This window comes from Equus asinus, chromosome 20, assembly GCF_041296235.1.
Source record: "Equus asinus isolate D_3611 breed Donkey chromosome 20, EquAss-T2T_v2, whole genome shotgun sequence".
Lineage (NCBI taxonomy): Eukaryota > Metazoa > Chordata > Mammalia > Perissodactyla > Equidae > Equus > Equus asinus.
In genome coordinates, this window is record NC_091809.1 from 53,038,699 (window position 1) to 53,053,562 (window position 14,864).

The 14,864-nt window shown below is 36.2% G+C and overlaps 1 protein-coding gene across 6 annotated transcripts in view; it reads left to right on the forward strand.

The window, feature by feature from the left end:
* Positions 1 to 14,864, forward strand: part of ARHGAP20 (Rho GTPase activating protein 20) — a 114,043-nt gene that overhangs the window by 67,939 nt on the left and 31,240 nt on the right. For all 6 annotated transcript variants that reach the window (XM_044752376.2, XM_014844389.3, XM_070490322.1 and 3 more), the window contains exon 4: positions 3,571 to 3,720. In XM_044752376.2, coding sequence (XP_044608311.2) covers positions 3,571 to 3,720 — 150 coding nt within the window. The remainder of the gene's footprint in view (positions 1 to 3,570; positions 3,721 to 14,864) is intronic.

The following is a 14,864-nucleotide window of genomic DNA, read 5'->3' on the forward strand; positions in this document are numbered from 1 at the left end:
GCCACTTTGCAAAGAAAATTTTTTTTTTTTTGAGGAAGATTAGCCCTGAGCTAACTACTGCCAGTCCTCCTCTTTTTGCTGAGGAAGCCTGGCTCTGAGATAACATCCGTGTCCATCTTCCTCTAGTTTATACGTGGGACGCCTACCACAGCATGGCTGCCAAGCAGTGCCATGTCCGCACCCGGGATCCGAACCAGCGAACCCCGGGCCGCCGAGAAGCAGAACGTGCGAACTTAACCGCTGCGCCACCGGGCCAGCCCCCCACTTTGCAAAAATTTTGACCACAGTTTTTCAGGAAATTGCTTATATGATCATTCTGAAAGCAAACATTTGGATATATTCACAGATCCTTCTTAATATGAAAGAACTTAATTTTTTTTCTGAAATAAATAGGAACCAAGAAGAAATAGCCCCCTGTAATAGCAAACCTCTGTCTTCCCTATCACTTCTCACCCTTGGATGGAGGATTGGGTCGTACCTTGGATCTATTAATTTGTTGAAATAATCTGAGTTATTTAGTCTTTAATCATGTACTTAGTGAACAAATTCACTGCCTTAGTTCGATGTTACTTCAGCTCATCTTTAGGCTCCGTTTAGAAACTGCTTTCAGTCCTTAGGTTGATGCTATAGAAATAAACTCAAGTGGGATAAGTAATTGACCAGCTGTCACATATTTATTTAGTCAAACTAAGTGGATTTTAGTGAGTATAATAATACAGAGGGTTTTAAAACTCTTCCTTTTATTGGCTAAAGTATTTTATTCACTCCATTTTTTGCTGAATGTTGACAATGTTTGCCTAAAATTGTTTTGAGTTTATTGTCATTCTTTTCCATACTGAATTAGAACAAGCATTAAAGCTGGAAGGGACATTAGGGACCACTTTTTATATTTATTATAAAGTTAAATAAAATTCTATTTTCCAGTAGAATTATGGCTTTTCACTTTCTAAAGTAAGGTTTTACAAACATTGAAGTGTTTAGAAAAAAGTTAATATTCTCTCTATTAATAGCTATAGAGCATTCATTTGGAATTTACTAAAAGGAAGTAACTCTACTTCTTCATACCTCTTAAGCATTGCTATTCTCATATTTTATAATCAAATAGAGAAATATTAATGAGTTCTGTTTTGGTCAAAAAGACCAAGAGAAAAAAGTTCTGATTATTAATTCATTATCAGTAGAATTACCGTCATCATGATCTCTACCCAAAAACATATTTAATAAAACATCTCCATCTTAGAATGGAGGGAAATCTCCCTAGAATCCTGTATATTTCAACAGTTCACTGGGATTCCTTCCAGTATAAAGATTGGAGCATAGGAAAGTTAAGAAATATATCTCTCATTTTAATAATTTTGTAGTAAGAAGCTACATTGTAGAAATAAAGAATTGATTTGAGGGGTTATTGTTTTCTCCTTTCAGCCAGTTCACATTAGATTCATACTTTTTAATTTCTATTGGAATAATCTAATACTATGGGAAATTGAGAGTGAAAAATCTAAAGAAACACACTAGGACCTCAGGACTATCCATCTTAATATAAAGCTTTATTGGAATATTTGTTTCAAATATTTTCAAGCTAGTCCATCTAGCTTTATGGACATAAATGTCCATGAGCTTTCTCCCCCCACCTCTATAATAAATAATCCCAACAGAAAGCCTTGTAGCTATGGAGAGATGAAAAAGTGAGGCTGAAGATAGAAAAGCTGAAGGAAACTTCATGGAAAGATGCTCCCATCCAGGTGCATTATAAGAATGGCGATATCCAGGGCTTGTTATGGATGCATAGTGGTTAAGAGCTTAACTAAACTCTGGAGTCAACACTGCTCAAGTTCAGATTCTAGCCCTGCTACTTAAGCTGTTTGACTTTTGGCAAGTTACTTAATCTCCCTATGATTCCGTTTTCTTCTCTGTAAAATGTTTGAGGATTAAACTTAATAATATATGCAAATTGTTTACAACAATGACTGGAACATGGTGAGTTCTCAATAAATATTAGCCATTAGAATGTAAGTCATTGTTTACATTTCTAGAGAGCTCTGTTTTTTGTATTGGGGGTAGATAATCTTGGCACTTTATTGATCTAGGGAAAGAATCGTTGGAATGACTTATTTCCAGGTGCGCAGATATAGAAGTTCCCACATAGTATCTGACGTGTCTAACATAGAGGAAGACTTGTATTAGGAAGCACAAAGTATGTGAAAAAGGGTATGGAAACATACCTTTCCTTCCAAAAGATTTGTAGTTTTGGTTTTATATTACCTAAACAGTTGCCATGAAGAGACAAGAGTTTAAAAAGAAAATCAAATTAGATTTTCAGGTGAGTCTTTTTCATTAAAAAGTCTAAAGATTTATAGTAATAGGATGAAAAATATTGAAATGAAATCTAGAAAGAAGCCATTGTGTCACAAGGCACTTTCCTATCACACTTATATTCAGTGTCCCCTATGGGAAGCATAAATGAGGCTTTGAATCTAGACTATCCTTCATGTATAGTTCCTTGAAAATCTTTTTTGATTTTATAAATCCTACTGAGGAGTTTTAGCTTTAAATATTTCATGGGAGTCTTAGGGAGACTTCCATATGAAGTACTTTGGTTTCATTTTAGATTTCAGTGTTTCCACAAATAGTTCTGAATGATAGCAAGTGCCCAAGTTTCCCTGGGCATTCTCTTTATCCTTCCCAGTGCTTTCTACCTATTTAAGTCTCAGGTCCATTATGAGCATTAAATCAGTGAATTAGGTCAAAAGATATAGTGGTTTCAATATCAGGGTTCTGAGGGGGATTAGACATAAATTGTCAAAAAGCAATTTCATTGTCGACTTAAAGTAGATCACCTCCTGGCTCCCCAGAGATGAATATTAATTGCATCAACTCTACTTAAATATAATACTTCCTGGCCTCTTTTTTTTTTCCCCCAGTTTAGTTTAGGTCTGTTTTTCGGCTACAGTTTTTTAATTTTAACCAGAATATAAGGGAAAATTCTATGAAAAAAATCTTAAGAAAGGAAATTTAAAATAACATTTGCTTCTAAAGACTAGAAAATCTTGTAACCACTCAGTTGGAAATGCATTGTAAACTTCTCTAATTAATTCTAGGTCATGTTTTTTAGTGCATCTCTCTCTCTCTTAAGGTGAAAATTTCATAAATATTTTAATAAATAATGTGTATTTTTCATCTTTTATTCAGCCACTCAAATCTTTTTGGAAGTTAGCAAGTTATAAATAGTAAATGAATTAATTTTTTATGATGGCAGTAAATTTAAAATTAAGTTTTTGATCCAAATGCAATGCTCAACATATGGAAAAATAAAGTAGTCAATTTATGGCTATTTGCTGCAGTAATTGCAGGCATGAGGACTGATACACCAAATGTTACGATGGCCTTTTTGAGCCAAGGTAGCCAACTATGTTACAATTTACTGTGGTAAACACTGAAGACAAAAACAATGAATAAAACGTTCTTTTCCTATGATTAATGAAAACTGTCCTCTTATCACAAGTACAGAAGTTCTCATAAAACTTAAGAAACAAAATGACAAGAAGTCCTGTCTGGTTTTTATCTTTCTAGGTATAACAACAACTTTAAGATAAAAAATAAAATAAAATTAAGTGACATGTGGACAGCAAGCTGTGTGGATGAAGTGGGAGAAGGCAACACCAATGCTATGAAATCCTTTGTCTTGGGCTGGCCCACAGTGAACTTTGTGGCCACTTTCAGGTAAGAACCGTAGCTTGTCCTGTGTTTACATGGGTTAGCTACTGTGAAATATAGTCAGCTATGTAATTTCTAGGATGGAGAGGGAGGTTAATCAAATTTTGTTCCCCTAGTTTTTTAAAGGAAAATATTTTATTCTGATTGTGCATTGTCAATAACTCATCTTATGATCACCTCCAATAAAGACACTTGTATGCCTTATGTTTCTCCTGGAGAGCTTTTTATTAAAATATGTGAAAAGTAATGGTAAATATTGAGAACTCTTGGAGTCGTGTATCTTGGTTTGACCAGTGGTTTTCAAAGGGGCTCTACTGAAACACCTCAAGGACTGTGGAAGTGGAATAGAGTGGTCAGAGCTCTAGGATCCCCTGTCCAACATCCACTTCCCTAATGATTGGGTATTGTTTCGCATATTGAGCTTTCAGGTTCTTCTTATCAAACCAATGAAACAGGCTTTCACTGAAAGAAATTTTATAAAATAGTCCAATTAAGTTTGAACTTTCTAAAGAAATAGTTTTTAATCGTAGAATAAAATTATTGTCATGAAATAATGAAGTGCCTGAGTTGTACATCAGGTTCTTATTTGACAATCTGTAGAGATGTGACAATCAAAAGCGAATTTATGATTCAAGGAGTGAAAGTTAGTTTTCTAAGACTCCCTCCTTGGCTGAGATGGGGTTAGAGAATGTACGAATAGAGAATCTTTGTGCTCTTATCCTGATCATGCTCAATTGGCACTTTTCAGTTCAAGATGAGCATACGAAAACTCACACCTCTGATTTGAACAACTGCATCCTCAAGTCCAGTATTTGTTTTATACTTAAAGAGTTGGTGTTCATCACATGCACACGTTTTTCTTTCTGCTTCTTCTCTCCCCACTACCACCAAACTCCTCAGGCATTATCCTAAAACCAGATAACTAAAATTTTCCAAGCTGTTAATCTTCTAATAAAGGAAGGACATGTCATTAAATTCTGTTATGCACTATTGACCTACCACAAGATTTTAAGAGCTTATTTGGAAGAAACATGTGTTTGTATCATTCTCTGCATATCTTCTTTTCCATGAGCGATATCTCTAGATATTATCATTTCCTATTGCTTAATCTCCTTGGAGTTACAGGTGAAAGGAAGCAGTTTCAAGTGAGTGGGACTACATGACGTCTTTAATCAGGGGTTTCCATGAAACTTTTTTTAAGAAGAAAGAAAAATGTGGAAACAAGTTTTATATGTAGTGTATTCCTCAAAAAGTACAGTACTTTAGCCAAATGATTAAGGTTAATATCACTAGTGATGGCATGTGAATATCATGTACCCCTTAATAGAATGTGGTGAGAGAAGCAATTCACCTCTGTGGTATTCCTCCCCCAAAACCATAACTATAATCATGAGAAAAATACCAGACAAGCTCAAATTGAGGGGTGTTCTATAGGTTACCTGACCAGGTACTCCTCAAAACTGTCAAGGTAAAAAAGAAACAAAGACAGAGGGACTGGCCCTGTGGCATAGTGGTTAAGTCTGGTGCACTCAGCTGCAACCCATATACAAAATAGAGGTAGATTGGCACAGATGTTAGCTCAGGGCTAATCTTCTTCAGGCAAAAAAAGAGAGGTTGGCAATAGATGTTAGCTCAGAGCAAATCTTCCTCACAAAATGAAACAGGAAGTTACATAGAAGCTGTCATAGACGAGCCACTAAGGAGACATGATAACTAGATGCAGTGTGGTACCTGGATTAGATCCTAGAACAAAAAAGCACATTACTGGAAAAACCCATGAAATCTGAATAAAGTCAAGAGTTTAGTTAATAGTGATGTACCAATATTGGTTTCTTAGTTTGGTAAATGTGCCATGATAATGTAAGTGGATAACATTAGAGGAAACTGAAATTTGGTGAGATGTGTACAGGGCCTCTCTGTACAATCTTTGCAACTTTTGTGAAAATCCAAAATTATTTCAAAATTAAAAGATTACTTCTTTAAAAAAAGTAGTGTTGAAGATTTCTGCCTCTGGTATGGCAGAGTGAGGTCTTAACAGACTGACCACTCTACCAATAACAACTGTAAACTCTGAACAAAATACAAACAACAACTACCTAAAGGTTCTGAAAAGTTGGCAGATTTTGAAGTGGAATTGAAGCTTAGCAGAAAGCACCAGCAGTGATTAAGTTTCCTGTTTTTAAGGCATTAGCCTGAGGGCAGGCTGCAGTCACATCATGGTGCAGGGCAAGTAAACTAACAAAAACACATGATTCTTCTGGGTTGAAGAACCAGGGTACCTAGTCTGGGTTAGCCACAGGCACAAGAAAGTGAGGGAGAAAATCTCAAAAAGAATATCAAAGAAGGAAAGTTCCAAATTTTGTGTATAGACTCTGCCCCAAGTCTCTAGCTGATTGCTGAACCCCACATGCATGAAACAGACCCAAAGCAGCTTAAAGCTAAGGTGAAAGCAAATGAATTGAGTTGCTGCCCACCACAGTTGCAGCTTGAGTCTAATCAAGTTAGCTGTCTGTTCAAACGGAAACATCAACATTGTTTTGCAAATATGAAAGAACTCAGAGTCTCCAAAACAAAACATTCATAGTGTCCAGAATACAATCTAAAATTTCTTGATATACAAAGAACCAGGAAGTGGAAAAGATAATCAATAGAGGCCAATCCTGAGATGATCCATATGTTGGAATTACCAGAAAAGAACATTAAAGCACCTCTTATAACTATGCTCAGTAGGTAAAAGTAAAAGGCAATTGAAATTATGAAAAGATAGGAAATCTCAGCAGAGAAATAGAAAATGTAAAAAAGAGCCAAATGACAATTCTGGAGCTGAAAACTACAATATCTTAAATTTAAAAAAAACTCTTTCTGGCCTTAGTTGCAAAATAGAAACGAAAGATGAAAGAATCAGTGAATTTTAAGGTACAGAATACAAATTGTCCAATCTGAAGAATAGATATAACAAAGTTTTTTAAATGAAAAATGCATCAGAGACTTGTTGGAAAATGCCAAAAGGTTTAATATGCATGTAAATGGAATTTCAGAAAGAGAAGAGAGACAGAATGGGACAGAATAAATATTTGAAGAAATAATGGTTTGAAAACCTCCCAGTTTGGTGAAACACATAGATGTACAGATTCGGTAAACTCAGTGAACCCCAAACAGGAGCAATATGCAGAAAATTTTACCTAGTCATGTTATAAACAGACTGCTGTAAGTCAAAGATAAGAGAATATCTTGAAAGGAGCTGGAGAAAAACAACGCATTACATGTAGAGGAACAACAATTTGCATCATTGTGGACTTTTCATCCGAAACTATGCCAGGTTTGGAAGACAGTGAAATGGGATCTTTAAAGTGCTGAAAGAAAATACTTCAAACCCAGAATACTATATCCAGCAAATATATCCTTCAAAAATGAAAGTGAAATAGGGGCTGGCCCGGTGGTTTAGTGGTTAAGCTCAGCGCACTCCACTTCAGGGCCTGCTTTCATGGCCAAGATCCTGTGTGCAAACCTACACCACTCATCAAGCCATGCTGTGAAGGGGTCCCACATACAAAATGCAGGAATATTGGCACAGATGTTAGCTCAGGGCCAGTCTTTGTCAAGCAAAAAGAGGAAGATTGGCAACAGGTGTTAGCTCAGGGTCAGTCTTCCTCACACACACAAAAAGAGAAAGTGAAATAAAGATTTTCCTTAAACTCCTAAGAATTTATTGTCAGCAGAACTGTACTACAAAAAAATGCTGATGTAAGTTTTTCAACCTAAAGTGAAAAGATATCAGAGGGAAGCTCAAATCTTTAGGAAGAAATGAGAACATTCTGAAATGTTATGTATATATACATATCAATTGGATCAAGATGGTGGAGGAGGAAGATCCTTAGCTCACCTCCTCCCGTGGACACACCAAAACTGTAACTACCTATAGAACAACTATCTCTGAGAATGACCTGAAGACTAGCAGAACAGATTTTCTACAACTAAGGATATACAGAAAAAACCACATGGAGATGGGTAGGAGGGGCGGAGACATGGTCTAGTAAGGACCCATATCCTGGCCAGCAACCCACAAGCAGGAGGGATATCACAGCCATAGTCGCCCTCCTGGATGAACGACAGGCCCAAATGCCACATTGGGCCCCCCAACTCAGGGAACCTGGATTGGGAAGATGAGCCCTCATAATGTCTGGCTTTGAAAACCAGTGAGGCTTATGTCTGGGAGATCTGGAGGGCTGTAGGAAACTGAAACTCTGCTCTTAAAGGGTGCATGCACAAACTCCCTCCAAGTCCCGTCACAGAGGCAGCAGTTTAAAAAGTACCTGGGTTGTATGTGAAGGAGATTTATTGACTAATTTTAGAGCATGTGCCAGAGGGACAGGGATCTGTTGGGACTTTCTCAGGGGATGGAAGCATTGGCAGGTTCCTTGTGTTTTTTGGGTTTTTTCACTCTTCTACTGGCTGGCCCTGGCAGGCACCATTTCTAACACTCTCCATCCGCCTTGCTAGCACCACTGGCCCTGCCCTCGCATTCTCCTGCAGACCCACCCCAGCTAACGCCCTTCCAAAGAGGCTTCTGCCCCCCACCCCCACCCCGCCATGCCATTGGCCCCAACCAGCACTGGAGCCCCTCCAAAGTGGCTCCCACCCTGTGGTGCTAGCTCTGCACATTCACAGCAATCACATCCCGGGCACAACAGGAGGGCTCATGCAGCCTACAGAAGGGACGTACCTGGAACACCAGGGAGGTGCTCTGGTGACCGGGGAGGATTGTACTATGATGCCCCACAAGACACCTTCTACATAAGGCCACCCCTTCAAGACCAGGAGATGTAGCTGATCTACCTAATACATAGAAACAAACAGAGAGTTAGGCAAATTGAGGAGACAAAGAAATAAGTTCCAAATGATAACAAGACAAAACCTCAGAAAAATAAACAAAACAGAGATAAGCAATCTACTAGATAAAGAGTTCAAAGTTACAGTCATAGAGATGCTCATAGAACTCCAGAAAGTAATGGATGAACATCAAGGGAGAAGTTGACAGTAATACAAGAGTAGTAGAGGATTTTAGCACTCCACTTACATCAATGGATAAATCATCCAGACAGAAAATCTGTATATATATATAAATACACACACATACACACACATGGGATAATAGGGCACATGTGTACAGTGCAGATGGTAATTAGTCTTTGGTGTTGAACATAATGTAGTCTACACAGAAATCAAAATATAATGAAGTATACCTGAAATTTATATAATGTTATAAGCCAATGTTACCTCAATTAAAAAATACATAAAATGTGGGGGAAGGAGTAAAAATATAGTGCTTTTTAGAATTCATTTGAATTTAAGTGACCATCAACTTAAAATAGACTACTATATACATAGGTTGTTATATATGAACCTCATGGTATCCACAAACCAAAAACCTCTAATAGATACATAAAAAATAAAGAGAAAGGAATATAAACATAACACTAAAGAAAGTCACCAAGTCACAAGAAAAGAAGAAAGGAACAGAGGAGAATTACAAAAACAAACAGGAAACAGTTTAAAAAATTGTAATAAGTACATACCTATCAATAATTACTTTAAATGTAAATGGACTAAATGCTCCAACCAAAAACATAGGGTGGCTGAATGGATTGATTAAAAAAACAAGACCCATATATATGCTGCCTACAAGAGACTGACTTTGGATCTAAAGATACACACAGACTAAAAGTGAAGAGATAGAAAAAGATATTCTTTACAAATGGAAATGAAAAGAAAGCTGGGGTAGCAGTACTTATGTCAGGCAAAAATAGACTTTAAAAGAAAGACTGTAACAAGAGACAAAGAATGGCGTTACATAATGATAAAGGGAAAAATACAGCAAGAGGAGGTAACACTTGTGAATATCTATGCACTGAACATAGGAGCACCCAAATACATAAAGCAGATATTAACAGACAAGAAAGGAGAAGCTGACAATAATACAATAATAGTAGGAGACTTTAACGCTCCACTTACATCAACGGATAAATCTTCCAGAGAATCAACAAGGCAACATTGGCCTTAAATGACACACTAGACCAGATGGACTTAATAGATGTATATAGAACATTCCTTACAAAAACAGCAGAAGACACATTTTTTTCAAGTACACATGGAACATTCTCCAGGATAGAACGTATGTTAGGCTACAAAACAAGTCTCAATACATTTAAGAAGATTGAAATCATATCAAGCATCTTTTTTGACCACAACAGTATGAAACTAGAAATCAATTACAAGGAGAAAACTGGAAAAAATACAAATTACCTGGAGGCTAAACAATATGCTGCTAAGCAACCAGTAGGTCAATGAAGAAATCAAAGAGGAAATCAAAAAAATACCTTGAAACAAATGAAAATGGAAACACAATGTTCCAAAATCTGTGGGGTGCAGCAAAAGCAGTTCTAAGAGGGAGATTTCTAGCAATATAGGCCTACCTCAGGAAATAAGAAAAATTTCAAATAAGCAATGTGAACTTACACCTAAAGGAACTAGAAAAAGAACAACAAACAAAACCCAAAATTAGTACAAGGAAGGAAATAATAAAGATTAGAATGGATATAAATGGAATAGAGACTAAAAACAATAGAAAAGATCAATGAAACTAAGAGCTGGATCTTTGAAAAGATAAGCAAAATTGATAAATCTTTAGCCAATCTGATCAAGAAAAAAAGAGAGAGGGCCCAAATAAATAAAATCAGAAATGAAAGGGGAGATGTTACAACCAACACCTCAGAAATACAAAGGCTCATAAGAGGTTAATACTAACAATTATGCTTCAACAGATTGGACAGCCTAGAAGAAGTGGATAAATTCCTGGAAATATAGTCTTCTAAGACTGAATCAGAGAGAAATAGATAATCTGAACATACCAATGACTAGTAATGAAGTTGAATTAGTAATCAAAAAACTCCCAACAAAAACAGTCCAGAACTAGACAGCTTCACAGGTGAATTCTGCCAAACATTTAAAGAAGAGTTAATATCTATCCTCAAACTGTTTCAAAAAATTGAAAAGGAAGGAACACTTCCAAACTCATTTTACAAGGCCAGCATTACCCTGATACCAAAACCAAATACACTACAAAAAAAGAAAATTACAGGGCAATACCCCTGATGAACATAGATGCAAAAATCCTCAACAAAATATTAGCAAACCAAATTCAGCAATACATTAAAAGGATCATCCATCATGATCAAGTGGGATTTAATAACTGAGGGATGCAAGAATGGTTCAGTATCCACAAATCAGTCAACTTGATACACTACATTAACAAAATGAAGGATAAAAATCATATGATCATCTCAGTAGATGCAGAAAAAGCATTTGACAAAAGTCAACATCCATTTATGATAAAAACTCTCAACAAAGTGAGTATAGAGGGAACATACTTCAACATTATAAAAGTTATATATGACAAACCCACGGCTAACATAATGCTCAATAGTGAATAGCTGAAAGCATTTCCTCTAAGATCAGGAAGAAGACAAGGGTGCACATTCTTATTCAACATAGTATTGGAGGTCCTGGCCGTGGCAGTCAGACAAGAAAAAGGAATAAAAACCATCTAAATTGGAAAGGAAGAAGCAAAACTGTCACTATTTGCAGATGACATTATATATAGAAAACTCTAAAGAATCCACCAGAAAAATATTAGGACTAATAAATGAATTCAGTAAAATTGAAGGATACAGAATCAATATATAGAAATCTGTGTTTCTGTAATGACCATAATGAATAATGAATGACCAGAAAGAGAAATTAAGAAAAAATCCCATTTGCAATTTGCATCAAAAAGAGTAAAACACCTATGAATAAATTTAACCAAGAAGGTGAAAGACCTATTCTCTGAAAACTGTAAGACATTGATGAAAGAAATTGAAGATGACACAAATAAATGGAAAGCTATATCATGCACATGGATTCGAAGAATTAATATTGTTAAAATGTCCATACTACTCAAAGCAATCTATAGATTCAATGCAATCCCTTTCAAAACACCAGTGGCATTTTTCACAGAACTAGAACAAGTAATCCTAAAATGTGTATGGAACCACAAAAAACATCAGATAGACAAAGCAATCTTGAGAAAGAACAAAGCTGGAGGTATCAGGCTCCCTGATTTCAAACTTTACTACAAAGAAATAGTAATCAAAACTGTATGGTACTGGCAGAAAAATAGACACATAGAGCAATGGAACAAAATAGAGAGCCCAGAAATAAACCCACAAATATGTGGTTAGTTAATCTATGCCAAAGGAGGCAAGAATATACAATGGGGAAAAGACAGTTCCTTCGATAAATAGTGTTGGGAAGACTGGACGTCTACATGCGAAAAAATGAAACTAGACCACTTTCTTAAACACCATATACAAAAATAAACTCAAAATGGATTAAAGACTTAAATTTAAAACCTGAAACTGTAAAACTCCTAGAAGAAAACACAGGCAGTCAGCTCTTTCACGTCGGTCTTAGCAATATTTTTGTGCATCTGTCTCCTCAGGCAAAGCAACAAAAGCAAATGTAAACAAATGAGGCTACGTCAAAGTAAAAAGCTTTTGCACAACGAAGGAAACCATCAACAAAACAAAAAGGCAACTTAACTGAATGGGAGAAGATATTTGCCAATGATATATCCAGTAAGGAGTTAATATCCAAAATATATAAAGAACTCATAGAACTCAATATCAAAAAAACAAACAATCCAATTAAAAAATAGGCAAAGGACCTGAGTAGACGTTTTTCCAAAGAACACATACAGATAGCCGACAGACACATGAAAAGGTGCTCAACATCACTGATCATCAGGGAAATGTAAATCAAAACCACATTATCACCTCACACCTGTCAGATGGATATTATCAAAAAAACAACTAATAAGTATTGGGGAGAATGTGGAGAAAAGGGAACCCTGGTACACTGTAGGTGGGACTGTAAATTGGTGCAGCCACTATGGAAAACAGCATGGAAGCTCCTCAAAAAATTAAAAATAGAATTATCATATGATCCAGCAATTCCACTTGAGATGTTTAGCCAAAGAAAATGAAAACACTAATTCAAAAAGATATACACACCTCTGTGTTCATTGCAGCATTATTTACAAGAGCCAAGACATGAAGGCAACCTAACTGTCTATCAATAGTTGAATGGAGAAAGAATATTTGGTATTTATATACAATGGAATATTACTCAGCCATATAAAAGAATGAAATTCTGTCATTTGTGACAGCATAGCTTGACCTAGAGGGTATTATGCTAAGTGAAGTAAGTCAGGCAGAGAAAGATACTCTATGATTTCACTTTTATGTGTATCTAAAAAATGAAACAGATAAAACAAAACAGAAAGAAACTCATAGACACAAAGAACAAACTGGTGGCCACCAGAGGGGAGAGTTTGGGGGGCTGGGCAAAATAAGTGAAGGGGATTAAGAGGTATAAACTTCCAGTTATAAAATAAATAAGTCACAGGTATGTAATATACCGCATAGGAAATATAGTCAATAATATTGTAATAACTTTGTATGGTAACAGACAGTAACTAGACTTGCTGTGGTGATCATTTCATAATATTTATAAATGTCAAATCACTATGTTGTACACTGAAACTAATGTAGTATTGTATGTCAATTATACTTCAATTTAAAAAAAATTGTATAAGTATCTCAGTGAATATTAAGGAAAATCTAGGTCATGATCAGTTTAAAATGCCATGAGGCTAGCAGCTCAAGAAGCAATCTCTCCTAGCCGGTCACTATAATGTCTATAAAGAAACAAAAAGTAAAGACTAATAGCTTTGAATTCTAAGACTGACAAACAGCTGCCAGAATCTGTGAGGAATTTCTAGTTGCGTCAAGTTGGAGGACGAGCAAACAATAAATGTGAACTTTCCATGCTTTGCCTTGGGAAACAGAGTAGATCTTCACATCCCAAAAAGGCCAAAAGGAATTTCATGTCTCTATCACTACTTGTACCCTGATTCACAAACCTAGGACCTACATCTACCAGAAAAACTGGCACTGCACCTTGATTTTATAGATAACGGTACAGTAAAATGGGAAGATTGTTCAAAATACACAGGAAGTGTTTAAATCTGACAACGATCTAACTACAAGAGAAATCAGAATTATTACATTTTAACTTAAATACCTAGTATGAATCTTAGTCTACAAACTCAGGTATGTAAGAAAAGCCTTTTTATTTATAGATCAAATTAAAACTCACCTTGAGCCCCCATTTTGCCAGGCTGTTAGGAAATCAAATTTTCTTCTTTACTGGAACCCGTGTATTCTTAGGGTAGAACCAGAATATGGGGAGACTTCTGTGATGTCGACAAAACAATTGAAAAGCTTCTGACCTTCCGTCTGCTGTGGTTACTGCTGAGGTTGTCTGTTTTATGCCTAGAGTTGTCCTTCCATTCTCAGAGATGCTCTGACTCTTTGCCGCATGTGAGATGCAGGTATCTTTGCTGATATAAAAGCCTGGGAGCCTAGGAACAAGCCTCCCTAGTTGCTCCTGATAACCATTTCCTCTGGGGTCTTTCTGTTTCCTTAGGCACCTCAACTGAGTGACGTATGGTTCCCAGCTCCCTCTCAAGGCTGACAGACTATCCCCTCCCAAATGTGAGAGAATCTTTCCAATCTGCCCTGCCCTTTCTCTTTCTCTGAGGTATACTGCTTTCTCCTCTCCTGGCTCTTACCAAATGAACTTAAGTATTTATGAACCTCTGAGATAACCTTGATTTTGGAGTACTTCTGTTTTAGTTCTGTAAAAATGACTGCGATTAAGAATTACTAAGGAAAGAGAAGTCCTGGATACTTGCATAAAGCAGAAGAAAGGGGAAAATACAGGAAGATTACATAAATCAATTTCAATGAATTAACCTGACACACTTCATAATTTGTTTATTTTAAAGTAATCTGTATATTCAAACAATGGAACACCATATAGAAATGAGTGTGAACAATCTAAAACCACATGCAGTAATATGGATAAGTCTCACAAACATAGTGTTGAATGAAAGAAACCAGACATGATATAGTACTACTATATGGTTACATTTATGTGTAGTACCCAAACAAGCACAATTATTCTGTTCTGCTACAAGTCAAGATAGT